The sequence below is a fragment of the Panthera uncia genome, chromosome B1 (assembly GCF_023721935.1).
Source record: "Panthera uncia isolate 11264 chromosome B1, Puncia_PCG_1.0, whole genome shotgun sequence".
Classification (NCBI taxonomy): Eukaryota; Metazoa; Chordata; class Mammalia; order Carnivora; family Felidae; genus Panthera; species Panthera uncia.
Window position 1 is genome coordinate 149,170,816 of NC_064811.1, and position 20,677 is coordinate 149,191,492.

At 46.1% G+C, this 20,677-nt stretch overlaps 1 protein-coding gene across 4 annotated transcripts; it reads right to left on the reverse strand.

Annotated features, from left to right (window-relative positions):
• Window positions 1–363: 363 nt before the first annotated feature.
• On the reverse strand, window positions 364–15,731 carry NEIL2 (nei like DNA glycosylase 2). 4 transcript variants are annotated; one of them, XM_049631370.1, is made up of 5 exons: window positions 15,551–15,731; window positions 13,477–13,616; window positions 8,118–8,470; window positions 3,331–3,527; window positions 364–1,406 (listed from the first exon to the last, which is right to left on the reverse strand). In XM_049631370.1, the coding sequence occupies exons 2-5, from the start codon at window positions 13,612–13,614 to the stop codon at window positions 1,093–1,095; spliced, it is 1,002 nt and encodes a 333-aa protein (XP_049487327.1). In that variant the 5' UTR covers window positions 13,615–13,616; window positions 15,551–15,731; the 3' UTR covers window positions 364–1,092. The 4 variants fall into 4 exon arrangements, with proteins under 4 accessions (XP_049487327.1, XP_049487326.1, XP_049487325.1 ...); XM_049631369.1 differs by having other exon boundaries at window positions 15,305–15,731; XM_049631368.1 differs by having other exon boundaries at window positions 15,323–15,730.
• Window positions 15,732–20,677: the final 4,946 nt, after the last annotated feature.

The following is a 20,677-nucleotide window of genomic DNA, read 5'->3' on the forward strand; positions in this document are numbered from 1 at the left end:
ATGGGTTACAGGTCTGCCATAAAGTGGCTTTCCCCAGTGTTAACAACTCTTGATGACATAAGAGATGAATGTAAAGGAAAGCCTTAAAATATTTACCATTTTCCCATTTTGCTCATGCAAATCACTATCTTCTACAGGCCAGAGGTTGGTACAATGGAAGTAAATCCATCTGTGCTCTGCCACGTTTCATGGCAATGCAGCACACCTACGGGCAGAAAAGCAGGTGTGTATTCACCCCCTCCCTGCCCTGCTCCTTTTCAGTGGACCCGTCGGACCAACTCAGCCAGTCCTACACAGCCGCCTTCACGAGAGCTCAGGTATTTACAGCCTAAGAGCCCTGACTACCAAATAAAGACAACAACGGAAAAGAACAAAGAGCTTTATTTTCACGTCACTGTCCTCGTTTCTTGGACATGTTGCTAACAACCTGACAACATGTCTCTACAATCCTCGATTCCTGCACTGTTCAACATATCAACACCTTAAGGAGGAAATAAGCAGCTTTTCTCTTAAGCCCACTGGGCATGGCAGGAAGGTGGCCAATTCCCGGTCCCTCTCTTCCTCCCACCCTTCTCTTGGGGTCTCCATCCCACAGGAAAGGATCCAGGTGGGTCACTACCCTCATGTGCTACTGCATCCTCATCCCTGGATCCCTCTAGGGGAACAAAGAGAGACAACTCCTTTTTCCAAATGGAAGGCCTGAAAACCAACCAAGCTTTCAAAAACAAAACCAAAGGCCTGCAAAGCAATGTGGAGGCATAGCTGTTCTCCATATGCTATCACTTTCAATGCCCCACTGGGAGGTTTCTCCCTTTACCGTTGTCATGAGTTTTCTCATCTTTCACAATGGCAGAATTAGATAAGAAGAATTAACCAAAACTAGAGAAAAGAAAAAAATCTAACCCTGTAGAAAGTGCCTTAGAACACCAGAGAGATGGACAGCAATGGTACTGACACCCCCCCCCCCCCCCCCGACCCACGCTGCCCTCTACTTCCTGTGCCCAGTCCCAAATACTGACAGTGCCCGTTTTCCTGACACTCAGGAATCAGCCCCTGCAGGGCAAAGTGTTATGAAGAAGGGGCTAGAGAGCCTTAGGAGAGCTGGCCCTGCTCTTGCTCATCAGGTGGCAGCCTGGGCTGGCACTGCGGGCACCACCAGGTGAGCCTCTGGAAGCCGCCTGGAGGCCCAAATGCCTCTTTCATAACCTGGTGCCCAACGGGGCACTGCTCCTTCTGGTAGACCTGCGTGTGCTGCTGTTTGCCCTGGAACTTGCCCCGAAGCCAGGCGGCACTGAACTCCACCACGTGATCCACCAGGGCCTCCAGATGTGGAGGACTGAGGAGGGAACCAAGAGAAAGGGGATGGATCCCAGCTCTGTACAAGGCTTCGTTCTTAATGATGTTCCCTGGGAGGAGGCAGGGAGAGGGCAAGGGAAGGAAAAAGAACACATCCATGAGGAGCCCGGTCCGCAAAGTTAGCAGAGCAAACTGAAGCTGGTCGGACGGCGGCAGGGGGCTCCTCCAGGAAATCTGGAGCAAGCTCTACCATGGACTGGAGGCTCTTGGGCAAGTCACATATCCTGAGTCAACTTCCTGTCTGCCAAGCGGGTTTGCTAATACTTACCTTTAAGGTTGCTGTGAAGACGGAATGAAGTAGACTTAGGCATGGTCCATGTTACAGCAAAGAGGTTACCAAAACAGGCTATGGAACCTGACCATCTGCCTTTGAACCCCTGCTCAACCAGATCCTAGCTATGTAACTCTGGCAAGTTCCTTAACTTCTGTAAGCTTCACTTTCCTCAGCTGTAAAATGGGGCTTGGTTACCTGCTTTTGTGAGCAGTAAATGAGAATTCTCTCTTTCTCTCTCTCTCTCACACACACAAGCACAAATGCCGAGCACTGTGGCTGGTACACAGAAAATACTCAATAAATGTTAGCTGTTATTATTTAAAATGTCAAGCATAATGCCTGAGGTAGAAAGTGTTTAAGAGATATTATTTCATTATTTTTCTACTGCTGCCACATTCTCTGAAGTCAGCCTTGAGCCCTCCTTCCAGAATCAGTTAACTGATTCTCTTCAAAATGTTCCAGCAGCGCACTTTCTTTAATCTCTACTAGGCATTTGCCACAATCTGTCTTAAGTTGTGGTGACCTGAGTCCATGCCTACCGGGCCATTAATAACCTCCTTAAGAGGGGAAGCTGAGCGTGGCGGAAGGCAAGTGTTCAGCATGTGTGGATTGGATGGATGACCAATTCACTGGCAAACCGGTTTCACGGCTCAGCTGTACCATTTATCTGCAATGTGTCCTCTGCTTTAGTTGCTTCATCTGAATAAAGGGAAAAGTAATAAGTAACTATCCTACAGAGAAACAGTAAGAATGAAAGCACGTGCCTGGCATATTAGAGTCACTTGAAAAAATGTTGGCTGTTATTACTGTGGTTAGTAATAATGACTAGTTAGTAGAGCATTAGCTCCCGCTATAAATATCCCAAAGGCTACTCGTAAGGGTCTCTTTATTCCTCAGGGCCAGGGACTCCCACAGTCTTACTGTGAAAATGCGAGGCCGCTGTCTGGTGAGCCCCTGGGGCTCCTCCCTGTTCATGAGGTGAGCTGTGGCTGCGGCAGGCAACACGAGGTGTTGAGGTGATTTTGTCATCACCGGCTCGCTCAATTGTCTCAGCAGCCAATCACAGGTGCACTTATTCTTCTGCTGAAGCAGGAAGAGCAGTAAGTTTTTCTAGTTCAGGCTGTTCTAGTTTTCACAGTGCTCAGCTCTCCCCGCCTCAAAACGCTCACAGTTTCATTGCTCATGACCCTTGCACAGAGAGAGGGAACCTGCTTCCTCGGTCATGTCTTTTAAGCTCCCAGAGGAGGCCTGAGGCTTGTGTGCTTTGGCCAGCAGGCAGCTCCACCTGCCCAAGAGAGGCCCCACCAGCGAACGCGGTGCTCTCCCTCAGCAAACTGTACAGCTCTCAGTTCCCAGCAGACACCGATCAGGTGATCGAGTACCTGCCGCGTGCCAGGCACCGCACCAGGCAGTGGAGTGTTCAAGGAGGAAGAAGACAGGGCTCCTGCCCCTTAGGAAGTTACACTGGACTGTGGCCACCGGCAGACTCCAGCTTATAATATAATTAGGATACGAATTCTTCAGCTAGGAGAGAAGCTAGAAATTGCCTAATCTAACTCCCTCAGTTTAAAGATGAGGGAAGTGAAGCTGAAGAGATTAAATGACCGCCTCAAGACCAGCAGTACTGGCATGCTTCGGCCGGGGGGGGGGGGGGGGGGGAGGGGGGGCGGGTGGTGTCCTCCCTCTCCCATCAGTCATACCTAAACCAGAGAAGTATCTTTGGTCCAGCAGTGTATAGCAGACAGGCTGCTCCTGGCTCAGAGCTTCCAAGGCTCGTGCTCGATGGAACTTCTCGGACAAGATGTCAGAAGCGGGTATGACCACCGGGGAAGGGCTCCAAGCCATCTGACAATTATAAAATGCCAGGAAGCCGCCACCGCCAAAGTACAGGACCAACCTGGGAAGAAAGAAAAGATCGTAAGTCCATACAGTTCAGGGCACGCATACACACAGTTCCCACTCGAGAGTCAGGCCAGACGTTCATAGTGCTCCCACTCCACAGTCAAGATTAACCCATGGGGCACCAGGATGGCTCAGTCGGTTGAGTGAATGACTTCGGCTCACGTCATGATCTCGTGGTTTGTGGGTTTGAGCCCCGCATCAGGCTCTGTGCTGACGGCTCAGAGCCTGGAGCCTGTTCCGGATTCTGTGTCTCCCTCTCTCTGCCCCTCCCCCACTCATGCTCTGTCTCTCTCTGTCTCAGAAATAAACATTAACAAAAAAAAAAAAAAAAAAAAAAAAAAAAAAAGATTAACCCAGGGAAGCTAAGATCCCAAAAGAGAAAAGGGATGGCTCTGCCAGCATCAGAAAAATCTCAGGGCTAAATGCGGTGATTAAAAGAAGACATCTGTATCGCTTCATTTCTCTGATCATAGCAATACATGTTCACTGAAGACAATGTGGAACACACAGAAAAGTCTTAAAGCCCAGCAGGTGTGGCTACCTGCACAAAACACAGTTCGTTAAGAAGGACAGAAATGAATGCTAAAGAGGTACCACTCCCAGTCCAGGCAAGATTTACTGAGAAATCCATACCCACACGTACTCCCAGGGGCTTCCTGAATTCCAAGGACAGAGGAGAAACTTTAGGAACTCTGATAAAGAAACAATGGGTTACTTTGTGAGGGCAGATAATCAGACGCAACCGGACTCCACATCTGAAAGGGAATATCCACATATCTGACGTAGCTGGCACCTTATGTGGAAGTAAAGGGACAACTTCAGAGGAAGAGGACTCAGAGACACATCTACCATAGCAACTGAGGTTAACTACTCAAGGAAGACTAACTGTCCAATGGGATGAGAGCAGCAGGGACCTCAAGCCAAGGGGAGATGAAAAGGGGAGGTCATAAGGGTCAGCAGTGGGTTGTGTAATATTTATTGTGAGATCTAAGCGGACACTACAGTAGCACACCGGAGAATTGTAATGTGTTAGGAAGGCATTCTTGAATCAGAAGATACCCATGTTCATGTGTTTTTAATATTAATTTACCTACACATAATTAATACTATTATATAGTTAACAATCTGGAACTAAGGTTCTAAACGATCTCAGCAAACGCAGGAGATAGGGTGGATATGACACAAAAGCAGCAGTGAAGTAGAAACATTTTAAAGGTCTCCTCTCAGAAGGATGAAGGAGAGTGAGCAAAAAACCAGTTTCAATAATAAGGGACAGGTGTCATTCACTTAATGTTATTAAAAACGCAGTCATTATTAGCTAAGAAAAATCACAGGCCTAATTTAAAGTCAAGATTATTAGCAATAGAAAGGAGATGAACAGAAGCACTTACAAATTAACAAGGAGTTAAAAAGAGGAAAAAAAAACCTTGAAAAATCCAACAGAAGGAAAGAAACAAGATAAAATAAAATGGCAAATGGAAGAAATCCAAATACTGCAGCTACCCCATTCCAAAACACAGTTTCGGTTTGACTTTAAAGAGATACCAAAGCCGGGGCACCTGGGTGGCTCAGTCAGTTGAACATCTGATTCTTGGTTTTGGTTCAGGTCATGATCTCGTGGTTCGTGGGTTGGAGCCCCGTGTCGGGCTCTGGGCTGCTGGGGTGTGGAGCCTGCTTGGGATTCTCTCTCCTTCTCTCTCTGCCCCTCCCCTGCATGCTCTCTCTCTCTCAAAATAAATAAGTCAACTTAAAAAGAAATAGATATGAAAGCCAGATGTTCACTGTTTATAAGAAACATACCTAACATCAATGAAAAAGCATGCCTATAACTAAGTGGAAAAAGACCAAATGGGGGGCCAACCAGAGTAGCATTATTCACATCAGGAAAGGCAGAATTCAAGATTAAAGGCAAATAGAATGTATGTTATTATTTAATAATAAAGCTGCAAAGAACCTATGAGAGTCAGAGACTTTGATGCCTTGAACAACAGGGCAGCAAACACATAAACACACTAGAAAGACAAGGAGAAACTTTATAAAACCACAATCACCCTAGAGGATTTTAACACTCTTCTTCCCACATTTGGCATATTAAATAAAAAAAATAAGCAAGGATAGAGAAAATTTGAGTTTTCAAAGCAATAACTTGTTCTTAACAGTTTGATAATGTTTTACTTTGATCTTCATTTATGTACATAAAAATGTAAGCAAAGATCAATGATGTGTTTGGCTACAGATCTTAACAGATGCCTAAAGTAGAAAATTTACAGGCTGACTGTCCTGATCAGAATCCAGTAATAAAATGACAACAAAATGATGACCCCACTCAAACATTTGGAAAATGAGTAGACACTCTTCCCTTATAGAGTATATAAAACTAGTATTATTTATTTGAAAGATGAACAAAGTTGATAAAACTCTGGTAAGCCTAATTAAGAAAAAGAGTAGGGTGGGGGACAAAGGAAAATATAAAACATGAAGAATAAAAAAAACAGATATAACTTGGCAAGAGAAGATTTAAAGAAAAGACCCCTGGGGTGCTGGTGGCTCAGTCAGTTAAGCATCTGACTCTTGATTTTACCTCAGGTCATGGTCTCATGGTTTGTGGGATCGAGCCCCGGCTCTGTGCTGACAGCATTGGAGCCTGCTTGGGATTCTCTCTCTCCCTCTCTCTGACCCTCCCCTGTGCACAATCTCAATCTATCTCTCAAAATAAATAAATAAAAAGACCCCGAATAGCCAAAGTAATGTTGAAAAAGAAAACCAAAGCTTGGAGGCATCACAATTCCGACTTCAAGCTGTATTACAAAAAGCTGTAATCATCAAGACTATGTACTGGCACAAAAGCAAATATGTTTATTAATGGAACAGAACAGAGAATCCAAAAATGGACCCACAAATGTATGGCCAACTCATCTTCAACAAAGCAGGAAAGAATATCCAATGGAAAAAAGACAGCCTCTTTAGCAAATGGTGTTGGGAAAACTGGGTAGCAACATGCAGAAGAATGAAACTGAACCACTTTCTTACACGATACACAAAAATAAACTCAAAATGGGTGAAAGACCTAAATGTGAGACAGGAAACCATCAAAATCCTAGAGGAGAACACAGGCAGCAACCTCTTTGACCTCAGCTGCAGCAACTTCTTACTTGACATGTCTCCAGAGGCAAGGGAAGCAAAAGCAAAAATGAACTATTGGGACCTCATCAAGATAAAAAACTTCTGCACAGTGAAGAAAACAATCAGCAAAACTAAAAGGTAACCAATGGAATGGGAGAAGATATTGGCAAATGACATATCAGATAAAGGGTTGTATTCAAATTCTATAAAGAATTTATCAAACTCAACTCCCCCCCCCACACACACACACACAAATAATCCAGTGAAGAAATGGGCAGGAGTCATGAATAGACCCTTTTCCAAAGAAGACATCCAGATGGCAAACAGACACATGAAATCTTTTGTTGCGAATTTATTTAGTGGCGTTATTTTCCCCGCCATTATCTGCGATTGTGCACATACTGTGTGGCTTAAAATATTGAGACTTGTATAAAGTAAGGGCATCATAATAAGAGTAAACTTAATCTTCACTATCTGTCTTCTGAGAGTGCACAGGGGCTTCAGCCTCAGCCTCAGGACTACCTGGTTGTCCCTTCCCACAGTGCTGAGATGTGCATTCTGATTTGTAAGTTTTCTTTTTTTCTTTTTTAAATTTCTTTGTTTTTAACGTGTATTTATTTTTGAGACAGAGAGAGACAGAGCATGAACGGGGGAGGGACAGAAAGAGAGGGAGACACAGAATCGGAAGCAGGCTCCAGGCTCTGAGCCATCAGCCCAGAGCCCGACACGGGGCTTGAACTCACGGACCGTGAGATCGTCACCTGAGCTGAAGTCGGACGCTTAACCGACTGAGCCACCCAGGCACCCCTGATTTGTAAGTTTTCAAGGTCTCAGGACAAATTATCCATTAAACTCTGACCAACATATTTTACCCCCATGGAAAAAAATGTATAATATATACATGCTATATCTATAGATCATATCTACAGATCTATATATCTATAGATCATATCTACAGATCTATATATCTATAAGCTTTATATATACATATACACATATATATAAATATAAAAGAATCCAGCCAAGTGTGAGCACTTCTGCAAGGCCATGAGAATGTGCGTTCTCCGTGACCAGCAAAGACTCCTTTGGGAATCTGTACTAAGGAAATAATCCTGGAAATGGACAGAGACTTACACACCAAGGCATTGCTCTCACAGTGCACTAGTCAAGCCATAAAATGTCCTTCAGAGCCATCCACCTTCAGGAGCCATGCCTGTGGGGAAAGTTCTTTTTTCTAAGCTGCCCCAGTATGTTTCCTCCTCTCTCTGAGTACAGACCACAGACTGCTGTCTACTATGGGTAGACACAGAAGTGTCTTCTCTCTCCTAGGAAGTGTGCAGCTGGAGAGCAGGGAGGATAGCCATGTGAGTGAGCCCACAGAGCCTAGCCCCAAGCCTGCACGGGGGCGTTGTGTTAAACACTGCAGAGCCACAGCCCACAGCCCACTCAACCACTCCATTACCTTGGAATGGGGTCCCTCCAGTCACCCCTCTTGTTTGCTTTCTTCGCTCTGGAGAACTCGTTCATCCAAATGCTGCCAAATAAACCAAAGCTGACCTGCAGCCACCTCTCAGCACCTTCTGCGGGAGTGTCTCCCCGCAAACACTCCAAACCGTTGTCTCCACTGGGAACAACACACTCCAGGGACTGAGAGGACCGGTTGATTTCCCGGCTGCTGGGCTTCAAGGCCTGCTTTTGGTCCTCAGCCTCTTCCTTCTTCACTCCTTCCTGCAGAGGCTCCGGTAGTGAGTTGTTGCCAAGGGACCCAAGTTCTTCATCTGGATCAAATCTAAGGAATAATTTCTTTCCATGGACCTGAAAAAAATGAAAGTGATCTAAGCCTTTGCTATGGAGTTGTGTTCTCCCCACATTTGTACAGTCAAACTTAACCCACAGTGTGATGGTATCTGGAAGTGAGGCCTCTGGGAGATAATTAGGTCATGAGAGTGAAGTCTTCATGAATGGGATTAGTGCCCTTAAAAGAGACCCCAGAGAGCTCCCATACCCCTTCCACCAGGGAGGACAGCAAGAAGGTGGCGGTCTATGAACCAGGAAGCAGGCCCTCGCCAGACACCCAAGACGCCAGGCTGTCTGATCTTGGATTTCCAGCCTCTGGAACTGTGAGAGATGAATTTCTGTGGTTGATAAGTCACCTCATCTGTGGTATTCTGCTAAAGTAGTCTGAATGGACTGGGACAGGCTTACAGCCCCAAAGAAGGGAAGACGAGAAAAGGGGTATGCAGGTATCTCTCTGAATGCAAATTTATCCCTTTTTGCCTCTTCCATGAAGCTCTCCCAAGTTGAATGTTTTGTACTTGCCTTTTGCTCTCCACTCAAGTGGTGTGGGCAGTTAGCACACAGTTTTCAAAGTGATTGAAAGCAGAAGACTTAGATTAGCAATGACACAGATCCATGCTATACAGCAGGACCACCCTAGAATTCCTGAGGGGAAATGCTTTCACAGATTGGCTAAGAAGTAAATGCAAACTGTCATTCTTGTATTTAATTAATACCTTTCTTTGTTAGAAATAACCAGCACACACACCACACAAATTGACAGCAGCTAAAGTATTGTGTACACTCTAAATATACAATGTATTTTACACATTGTAAAAATTGGTACTTCTCAGCTCACTGAAATTGGATTCAGAAGAAACCACAAGAGAACTCACAATAAAAAACTATAATCAATAAAAATTGAGTATCGATCAACAAAAACTGATCCATGAATCAAACCATAAAATGTATATAAAATGTAATAAGAATTCACCTCATCCCAATGAAAATGATTTCAGTAAAAGAGGAGAAAGGGAAACGTATGTAAAAGAATGTTCCAGCTGCTTCATATTCTATTTTCATATTGCTAGCCCTAGTATGTGATATGCATGTCCAGATTCCAGGATGAGCCAGATCTGCATGATTTGAAATTCAGGCAAAACCAAAACACCTGGCATCAATAATGGAATCGCCTATGTCGCTTTTTCAGCCACCCAAAGTACGTACTTAGAGATCACACAGTTCTGATGTCATCTCCAATTTGTCAGTGAGTATACACATTATAACTGTAGTTCTTCGAAATCCTCTCCCTAAAAGAGGGCATTACCTTTCTAAATAATTCCAGAATAACTCATCTGCAAGTCTGAGCACGGCAGTTTGCTGCCACATATTAGAAACAGCTTTAACTGAGCTACATAAAAAAGTGAGCAAGAATTAAGTGGGCAAAAACAGGCTTTGTTCCAGAAAACACCCTCTTGATGAAAATTCACCAATGTTGGTATAATGCTGTATCTGTGAAATGCCCCTGAGGATCACAACATTCATCAGGTCAAAAAATGCCTAGGTCAAGACACTGTTGGCAATTTCTACTGTCCCTCTTTTAAATTCCTGTGAAATTGTTGTTACTTCAATTAACTGACCATTAATTGAACTTACACAATGTGCCAGGCAGTGCACTAGGCTCTGAGGGGCATACAGATGAGTAAGTCTCCACTCTTTCCCTCTGGAAACTCATTATTTCAAAAGGAAATTCTTGACACATGCTACAACATGGATGAACCTTGAAAACATTATGCTCAGTAAAAGCAGTCACAAAAGAATACATGTTGCATGATTCCAAATATGTGAAATGTTTAAAAAAAAGGAAACAGAGAATAGATTAATGGTTGTTTAGGGCTAGGTGTGGAAAGTTGGGGTGAAATGGGGAGTGACTGCTAACAGGCACAGGGTTTCTTCCTGGGGAGATGATAATGTTCTCAAATCAATTGTGGTGATGGTTGTAAAACTATGTGAAGATACTAAACACTACCAAATTGCACATTTTAAATGGCTGAATTGTATGTTATGTCAATTATATCTCAGTAAGGCTGCTACAGATTTTTTTTAATTAGAGGATTGGTTAAAAGTCTAAGTATGTAAGGGGGTTGGATTAGATCTCCCACTCCACCCAAAAAGGATGGAATAGAAACATTAACAGCCATGTAAGGACTCAATACTTATCCCCCATGCACTCTTTCTCAGGCAGCTCCTGGAGTGTGCTTTGCAAAATGAGAGGGAAGAACAAAGATACGGAACCTGGTGTAGGGAGACTGTTGACTGCCTCCCAAGCTCCCTCTCTCCTCTTCCCTACTGACAAACCTGCTGAATTATGGGAACCTCAATATTATCAGCTAAAAATCTGTCTCCCAGACTCCCTTAGAGATGGGGCAGCCAGTGATACATATGCAGGAGTGGTCAAATGTGGTTTCCAGAAAAGCTCTTTAAATCAGGAGAACCATGGAGAGCCTGGGTGTCTCAGTCAGTTAAATGTCTGACTCTTGGTTTCAGCTCAGGTCATGATCTCAGTTTGTGGGATGGAGCCCTGCATCAGGCACCGCACTGTTAGTGAGGGGGCCTGCTTGGGATTCTCTCTCTCCTCTCTCTGCTCCTCCCCCACTCTCTCTCTCAAAATAAATAAACTTAAAAAAAAATAGTAAAATAAAACAGGTGAACAAGCAGCTTTCAGGTCCCTTCTGCCCTATTCCTTTCTTCCTGCCTAGAATGTAATGGCTGGAATTCCAGCAGCCATGTTATCATCATGAGGATGAGGGTCACACCCCAGGGAGGGGAAAGCAGAGAACCTGATGCCTAATGATCTTGTGTTGTTCCCATACCACTCTGGACTGCCTCCTCTAGACTTCCCATTATGTCAAGGAAGTGAAGGGGGAAGCGGGGGGCGGGGGGTGGCAGGGAGAAACCTCCAGACATGAATAAGCTGTTCTTCTGAATCTGTCATGAGTCATCAAACACAATTCCAGATATAGAAACTGGAGAACCAACAAGGAAAGACAGGGAAAGTGACATGCCAGAAAAACAGGTGGCACAGAGTGGGGCCAATCTTTTCCCTGCTTCATCAGCCCACTGTGCTCATTCCTGTCTGTAACTGCTTCAGAAACCTGAAATGCCCTTCTTTTCCTTTTGGTCCATCGAAATTCCTACATCCTTCAAGGTCCAACTCAAATCCCACCTCCTTCATGAAGTCTTTTACTCTAGGCCCCAAGGACTTCTTCTCTGTTGAGGCCCTCAAATGGGGCTTAATCATATGCTCTTCTCCTTCCTGTTCACTGTTACCTAACAGTTTCCTCTGTCGTCCATCCAGGTCTTACTTTCCAAATTCGACTCCTGGACCCTTAGGAGGGAGACGTGCAGAGAAGGAAGTGCAGTGATGAGAACTTACCACCCACATGCCAGGCTGTTCCCCAAGGCCATGTCCCGCAGGGTTCTCAGGCTTCCACAACACCCAATTTCTACCTTGGTTTTCTAGAAAACTGGCTCCCAGCTCCGTCTCAAGATTTCCTTTTCCACACATTCTTCAGTCCACTCAGCCATTTCATATATATTCTCAGAGAGCTAGTTCTGTGGCGGGCACAGGCTAAGTGCTAGTGATCCAGAGGTGAAAGGATATAATCCTGCCCCTGCAAACCTTGCAGTGTAGCATCTGGTCAAAGAGTCCAAAGGCTCCCGTGGGAGGAGCACAGACCTGGAAGTCAGGGGACCTGGCTTCCAGGTAGCTATGTCAACTTGGGTTGAGAGTTCTACCTCTCTGAGCCCCCATCTCCAAACGTTGAAAATATACATGAAGCTCTAGAAGACCTCTTTCAGTTCTAACCAAGAATGGTTTTATAACCTGAGGGGGGTGTGTGAAGGGTAAGGTGGAAAAAAGAGAATTAGCATTTATGGAACACCTATCTGTGCCAGGCATAAAGTCGGTTTAAAACAATTTTAACTGGTAAGTGATTTATCCCCATTTTACGATTGCAGAAACTAGAGCTAAGAGATTAAGCAATTTGCTTAGGAGCACACAGCTAAACACCAGAGCTAATTTATTTTTTCTACAGGTAATTACCATATATATGCCTCCTAAGAGCAGGCACTCAGCTTAGTGCTAGGCATACAATACTGACGAGGGCACAGGCCCTGACCTACTTATCTGTCGCCTCTATTCAACAAGTAAAACAAATTTAATTGGAGGACCCCCCCCCCGCCCGCCTTTCAGGGTGGGGGGGCCTGGAAGCACAGAGAAGTCTCTCCCCAGCTTTAGAGCAGGCAGGCCAGGCTTCTCAGAGGATGTGATGGCAAGGCTGAATCCTGAAAATAAGGAATTACCATGGTCACATGAAGGGATAGGAATGGGGCAGATTTGGGGAAAAAAGGAAGACTTGCCCAAGCAGGGGAGCAGCATGTCAAAACCCTGAGCAAGAAGGATTGGTAGAGGAGCTCCAGATAGTTCAATATGATTGGAAGTGAGATTTATGGCAGGGTAAGAAGCAGGCCTAGAGGAAGAGCCACAAGTCAGACCACAGGAGCCCTGGGACCCTCCTTGAGGCAATTCTGACTTATGCTCAGGGCAAGGATGAGCCAACCGGAATCTAGATCAGAAGGCCATGCTCTTTCAGAGGAGAGGCTGCATGGGGTCTTAGCGTGGCTGTCTTGGGCTCAAGGAAGCGACAGCATGGCAAGTCTGGAGATAAATTCTTTTTTTTTTTTTTTTTTTTTAATGTTTATTTATTTTCGACAGAGAGAGAGAGACAGAGCATGAGCAGGGGAGGGGCAGAGAGAGAGGCGGAGAGAGAGAATGGGAAGCAGGCTCCAGGCTCCTAGCTGTCAGCGCAGAGCCTGACGTGGGGCTCGAACTCACAGACCGCGAGATCATAACCTGAGCCGAAGTCGGACACACAACCAACTGAGCCACCCAGGTGCTCCTAGAGATAAATTCTATGGGAGTCACAGGACATGCTGATGGAGCCAGCCCATTTATGTGAGGTATCAAGCCCAAATCAACTCACCTGGTTGTCTAGGAGCCACAGGGACTGAAAGCTGGCAGGGTTTAGCTTCTTACTGCTGCCCCCTGTCTTGACCACCTGCTGCCCCACAAAGGGGGAGACCAAGTGGTGGAACTTCCTCACAGATGGTCCTTCTGGCATCCCTGCAGGCAGAAGTGGGGAAAAGAAGCTAGCTTTTCTCTAGCATTTTTTATGGGTGCCAAGTTCCAAGCACCTGTGTTTTGCCACCAGCTTGAAGAGTATAGATGGCCAAAAAGAGAGTGTGGCTGAGAAGAGGGGTCAGATCAAAGAGAAGGACAAGCTGTGCCAGGGTGTGGGCCAGTTCCCCAGTAATGGCCCAGTTTCCTTCTCCAGCCCCTCTCACCTTTCTTCATGCAACAAACTTGTTTACACACCAACAGCATGCTAGGCATCACGTCATGGGAGCCTCCACTTTGCTCCTGTGGCGGCTTGGACGGGAGCTGGCCCTAGGTAATTTGCCTGCACTGTGGGCCCCAGACTCCTCTCCACACTTTCCCTGTCCTCCCCCTTCAGCAAAACCAATTATTCCAACCCACTGCTGCTTTCTCTCCCCACTTTTAGGGGAGAAATGGTGATGGAAGAGAAAGCTGTAAGGGACACAGAGACACAGATGTGGATGTGGTCTTCCCAGGACCACCTCACTAGTAGGGGTTCTGTGTGTTTGTGATGACAAATACAGAGCTCAGAACCATGACAAGTGCAGACAGGGGGTCATGTTCGTTCAGAGCAGGGAGAGGCCACATCCAGCTTAACTACAGATAATTATTCCTGGTAACTGCAAACAGCTGGGGTTGTCTTAACCCTGATCCATGGTTATCTGTGACCCCCATCTCTCTCTGCCCCCAATCACCCAAGTTCACTCAGAGTTTACGTATAAGCATTCAGATGTTTGAGTCTGAGTGGCCTGTACCCAGGCTTCCTGCAGCTAGGAGTCCCTCCCCACCCCACCCCTCCCCTTAACCAGGGCACACTACTTAACCATCCATTTCCTCACCTGTACAAGACTCTGTAAGTTATGACAAAACCCCAAAGAACTACGTAGGTACCTGGCATGGTGGGAGCTATCGTATTTCAGCAGTTCTAAAAAACATTTAAAGTTTTCCAAAATGGGGATGCCTCTTACTATATGCAAGCTTTCTCATAGTTTAATTAGCAGCACGTTCAATAATGTGTATTTTAAATTTGATGGTGCTTTAGATTCGCTAAAAAGTAGTGCTATTTCCCTTAATCAGCCTTCAAGATACTGGAGAGGCTTTACTGACAAAAAGTTCTGGATTGCAAGGAGACCTGCCAGACTGGAGCGGACCTAAACCTCAACCAGCTCTCTGTACCCAGGCCATCTCCAACGGAGGAAGTTTCTGGAAAAGCGTCCATCTGAAATGCACTTACCCTTTGAAATTTCTTGACACAGGGGCGTATTTCTTTTAGGTATACTTATAGAGAGGTAAAACTGGGCAGCAAGTTATCTCTGCCATACATAGCCTGAAGGGACCAGAAGGGGAAAGGACAAAGATTTGATGGGGACATCTTGCCTACTCTCAAGGCCCCTCCTTAGAGAGGCTAACCGCCGTTAGGCTGGTTAATGGCTTCGTAGCCGCCACGCCGAAATCGGCAGAGGAGAGGGGCTTCAGGGCGTCCTCCCTTCTTGAGGTAAACCACTCACTCCCCGAGGGTGGCTCTAAAATGGCTACTTTTCCCTAAGTCTCCCAGGGTGAGGCAGGGAGATGGGCAGCCGCAGAGACAGGGCTGAAGAGCACGGGGGGGGGGGGGGGGGGAGGGCAACCTCCCAGGGGTAAATGCAGGGACTCACAGCGGTAAACAAACCAACCAAAAAATTGGGCCGCGGGTGCGGATTCCGGAAAGGATGCTTCTAAAACTATCGGTAACTGCGTCGTCTCGCAGGTAGCTGGTGACCACCCCGCGCAGGCCGCGGGAAAACCGGGCACTCCGGCCGCAGGGGCTCCGCGCACCGCTGCGCAGGGGGCCTACGCCGTCCCGGCCTGCTCCTCCCTCCCCGCAGGCGCGGGCCACGGCGGGGGCGGCCGGCGGAACTCACCGGCTGCGGCCCGCACCCCTCAGCCCGCCCCAGGACCGCGGCGCCGCTTCCGAGCACAGGACAGAGGACACAGAGGCAGGCGTGCGCCCGGCTCTACCCGCGGAACAGCCCCGGGAGAAGCAGGTCCAGATCCCGAGGCGGGGAGGGGCCGGGTAGCGCCAGGCTCCTCCCCCAGGGGGGCAGGGCTCCGGTGTTCGGCCGGGGCGTGCGGTGGAGCGGGACTCCGCCCCCGAGAGGGGGGGGGGGGTGGTGGAGAGCGCAGGGGGCGGGGCCCTGCTCTGGCTGGGGAGGGCGCGAGGCTCCTCCCCTGAGGGGGTGGCCGCGTGTTGGGCGTAAAGGGCGGGAGAAAGGGAGAGAAGGGCACAGAGAGGCAGAGATCGAGCACCTGGTGGAGACCAGAAAACCGCGTTTGGGAAGGTTTATTGTCTAATGGAGAGAGGCAACTATAGTGAAAAGTTAAATTCCTGAATAGGAGAACTTTGGGTGGTTCGGGCAAAACCTTTTTTGAGTTGATTTCTCACGGCGTCCAAGCTTAGGTCATTTTGGAAAGGAAACAAGTTTCAAGAAAGTCTCATGAAATTTTTAAAGGGTGGGATCTTTCACTTTATATTATTTGAGTATTATTATTTAATTTTTGCCCTAAGCAAATTTTGCTTTAAAATTAATATTTAAATTTTTATTTCAGAGAGTAATAAAGATAAAATGGTAGATTATTTAAAAATGAATGTTCCTTTGTTAGTTCTCCAAAGAGGATGGGGAGCCAGCACTTTCCAAGAAGACAGCAGGGAAGTTTGGGGAAGAGCCAGAGCAGGTGTTCTGGAAACTATCCAGGATAGCAGGCACCATAGACCCTGGCCAAAAGGATCCTGAGGAGGACTTGGCCAGCACAGGAGACAGGCCCAGTCCCTTACCAGATGGTGTCTTTCTGACTGAGAGGGAACGGAACAGGTGGCCTTCTACTAAAGGGGATGAGGCAGGAAGTGAGGAGAGGAGGGCTAGGGAGGCTTGGGATACTGAAGTTCCTCAGCATGGAGGGACCCTGGAGACGGGATGAGGTTTACAGGTGCTGAATTTCCAGGTTGGAAACTGGGATCCCCTGAGAACCTTCTAGTCTCCCTCTTTGTATATCTGGCCTCTTCTGGAGAACAGCCTCGCCATCAGGTTGCCCCCTGCTATAGGATCTGGACAAACAGTAGCTTCTGGAGCCCCTAAATCCCCATTCTCTAGACTCTGGCTGAGTTAGGAAGGAAGACAGAACGCAATCATTGCCTCAGCTCTTGGAATGAATGGTGCCTAAGAAGGCTCTGCTGAGAACAAAGGGCTATAGAGTTAAGAAACCAGGAGCACCTGGCTGACTCAGTTGAGCTTTGTATCAGGTCATGATGTCAGGTTCGTGAGTTCAAGCCCCACATCGGGTCACTGCTGTCAGTGCAGAGCCTGCTTTGGATCCTCTGTCCATCCCCCACTTGCACTCTCTCGAAAGTAAATAAACATTAAAAAAAAAAAAGAAACCAAATGTTTCACAGCTTGACTATCATTTATAATAGCTATTTGTTGAGCGGATACTATATGTGAGATACTGTTGTAAGCTCTTTACATTATATTGCCTTGTTATTAGCTACGGGAAGACAAGCAAGTCACAATAGATCTTTGAATCTTTATAATTTAAGTGAGATATATATGGCTTTATTATGGACAGGGTTTCTCAAACTTTAATATGCCTATGAATCACCTAAGAATCTTGTTTACATGAAGATTCTGACTCTGGTTTCTAGCAGGGCCCAAGACTGCCTTTCCAGCAGCTCCCTCCTGCTGGTCCAGGGACCACACCTGGGGTAGCAAGGGCTTAGAACGTAGTGGTTGGCAGTTGGTAGGCACTCAATAATAAATATTCTTTGAATGATTAAATGAGATATTAGATGCAAAACACTCATGAACTGTAAAGCGCTGTGCAAGGGTATGTAACCATCATTCCAAGAGAGTAAGGCTGGGGAAGGACAAACCCCTAGAAGTGCAGCTCTGTAGAATAGCAGCAAAGAACACTATTTCTGTAACTGACTACCTGGGTCCAGATCTCGCCACTCAGTGGGCAGAGCTTGGGCAAGTAATTTACCTTTCTGTACCTCAGTTTCTTCATCTATGGAATGAAATGAAATGCCTACCTCCCTGGGATACTGTGGGATTTATTGAGACGATTTCCCTACATCTCTGAGCACTGGGCCCGGCTCCATATGTTTAGTTATTATTATTTGTCTCCTGGATTGGGGGCAACCCCAAAGCTCACAGGAGCCTGGGCCTCAGCACCTAGCTTTCTAAGGGCCATCGAACCAATTCCTCCCTCTTCCTTTGTGGCCCTGATTTCTCCAACAGCATTAATGTTACAGTGCACATGAAAATCAGTTAGAATACAATCAGTTAGAATATAGAATAGTTAGAATATAGTTAGAATAGAATCAGTTAGAAAATCAGTTAGAATATAGAATAGAATAGTTAGAATATAGTTAGAATAGAATCAGTTAGAAAATCAGTTAGAATACAGCCACCTCAAAGATAGCAAGAAAGGACATGAAGGAGAAAAGCACAAAGATCTGGTGAGGAATCAAACTGCCAGTGAAAGAGTATGGGATTCTGAACCACCCTGAGAAGGTTCAGAATATGCCTGGAGGCATATTCATTCTGTGACCTACAGTGAGTTACTTAAAATCCATGGGCAGTATCTTCCTGGTGTTCAAAACATGATTGTGAGGATATAGACATGTTTTATGTAGATATATAAAGCTACTAGCGGCGTCCTACGTGCAGAAATGCTCAATAAGCAGTAGGCACTTTTTTTAGTAGAAGTTCTGGGCTGACCTCAGATTGCTTGAAAATCAGGCTTTTTTATATTCCGGTGGCCACAAGAGAGTAGGAGGATGCTGGTGCCCCCATATGGTGAGTGCATTAACTGCAAGGATGGTACTTTTATGCCAATTTCTGAGCCTTCCTTGAGGTTAGGTGCTAAGTGTGGCTCCAAGTCAGCTCCATGGCTTTGGGCAGGTTCCCTCAACAATGGCGGGAGACAAGAGGGTTTGGACCAGATGATCTCTGAGACCCCTCACGATCTGTAAATGAATCAGGCATGGTCTCTCAATCCAGGTATCTATCCTTTGTTCCTAGCAGGGTTCAGTTTTCTTTCTGTTCGACTCTCCTGGTCGAACAGTGGTTGGCAGTTGGTAGGCGCTCAATAATAAATATTCTTTGAATGATTAAATGTTGAGTGGATCTTAATGTTGAGGCCCGCTATCAGAAACCTTAGCAACATTAACTTCCCCAAATCCTTAGCAGCTTGTGTCCTGTAACCTCATCATATTCCCACGACTCCAGACCCATACCATCCTGTAAGGTTGAACTACCTGGAATTCCTCGGCCCTGTCCTTGTGCAAACAGCTGGATTTTAGGCTGCAGGGCCTCCTGGGAGTCTAGAGCAGCACCAGGGCCCCTGGGATTGATAGATTGCTTGACTTCATAGCTAAATAGGAAGGTTTACTCTGAGCCAACGTGTCCTACCAAGTGCCAGGACACCCTAGATGGAGCTGACCTGGCCTTGCAGCACTGGACCAAACCAGAGCCTGAGAGCAGGAGTTCTTAACCTGGGTTATATGGAAAAGTTTCCAGAGTCCGTGAAACCCCTAAAATGATGAATAGCGGGTAAAATCTCAGGGCGTGGGTACCTTTCTGGGCAAGTAGACCTGGCTTTTATTATATTTTCAGAATACTTACTTAGAATGTTCTAAATAAGTAATGTTCTAAGTAAGTAACATTCTTCTGGAAACCTCAGACCAGAATTAGCGCATAGCATGCTTTCCTCTGCAGTGTGGCGTCCATAGAAGACCCGAAAATGTCCCCCATTTCCCCTGCTTTCTTTGCTGGGAGTAGCTTTCAGAGTCTATAGAACATTCCTCAATAGCTCTTCATTTGATGACAAATTCCTATCCTTTAAAGAGGCAGTTAGAAAGGACTGGTGACAAAATTTGGTCAGGTGATATAATTCTATTTGGGGCCCCACACTGAATGTGGCTAGGAAGCAATGAGCAATAAGCCTGGTTCTCTTAGGTTGACATGAGCAGATTCTGGAGAGTGTCTAAAGGGAATTCCAACATATATTTCTGCAATGGCTGCAGCATTAAAATAAGTAGTTTCCAAGGTGGGTACTTTGTGAGACAATACTTGCTGGATGTATAGCTTCTGAAACTTTTTTTTTAAAGTGCATTACTTAGAACACAAAAAAGGTATGGGTTTCCATTCGAAGAACATCAGTCTGGAGTCTCTAGACTCCAGGCCCTGAGGTTTCATCTTTACTGACAAGAGTATGTAAGACTGAGAGAGAGGTGGGCCACTTTCTTGTAGTTTCAGAGCTGTTGGTCCGAAGTCCTGGATGGTAGATCTAATTCAGTGGGTCTCTGGGGAATAATTTTTCTGTCCTTTCCTGATCATCCTCACAACACGATGGAGTACCAAACAGGAACGGTAGCATGCACTCCTCGTATGATACCAGACGTGGCAAGGATAATTTCAGATTATGGCAGCTGTCACAACTACTTAGAACTCACAGGGGCCTTAAAGATCTGCTGGATCCAAAACATTTTACAGATAAAGATGCTGAGGTGAAAAGCAGTTTGGTGAACTGCCCCAACTCGTGCAGCCAGACGATGGCCAGACCTGGACTACAATTTCTGAACCCTCAAATTCCATTTTTTTTTTAGTTTTTTATGTTTATTTTTCAGAGAGAGAGAGTGAGCAGGAAAGAGGCAGAGAGAGAGAGGGAGACACAGAATCCGAAGCAGGCTCCAGGCTCCGAGCTGTCAGCACAGAGCCCGATGAGGGGCTCAAACCCACAAACCATGAGATCATGACCTAAGCTGAAGTCGGATGCTCCACCGACTGAGCCACCCAGGTGCCCCAAATTCCATTTTTTACTCTTTCCAGTGGACCCTCTCTCCAAGGTTGTGGGATTGAGCTCCTGCACGGACAGTGAGGAGCCTGCTTGGGATTCTCTCTCTCTCCCTCTTTCTCTGTCCCTCCCTCCACTCACGTGTGTGTGCTCTCAGAATAAATAAACTTAAAAAAAAAAAAAAAACTTCCATTTTT

Bases quoted from the DNA above. Each gene is read 5' to 3' on its own strand.
- NEIL2 (XM_049631370.1), bottom strand. From the start codon at position 13,614: ATGCCAGAAGGACCATCTGTGAGGAAGTTCCACCACTTGGTCTCCCCC. The intron at 3,528-8,117 runs GTAATGGAGTGG...CTTTCTTCCCAG, and splicing joins TGGAGGGACCCCATTCCAAG to GTTGGTCCTGTACTTTGGCG. The intron at 1,407-3,330 runs GTATGACTGATG...GCCTCCTCCCAG, and splicing joins AAGATACTTCTCTGGTTTAG to GGAACATCATTAAGAACGAA.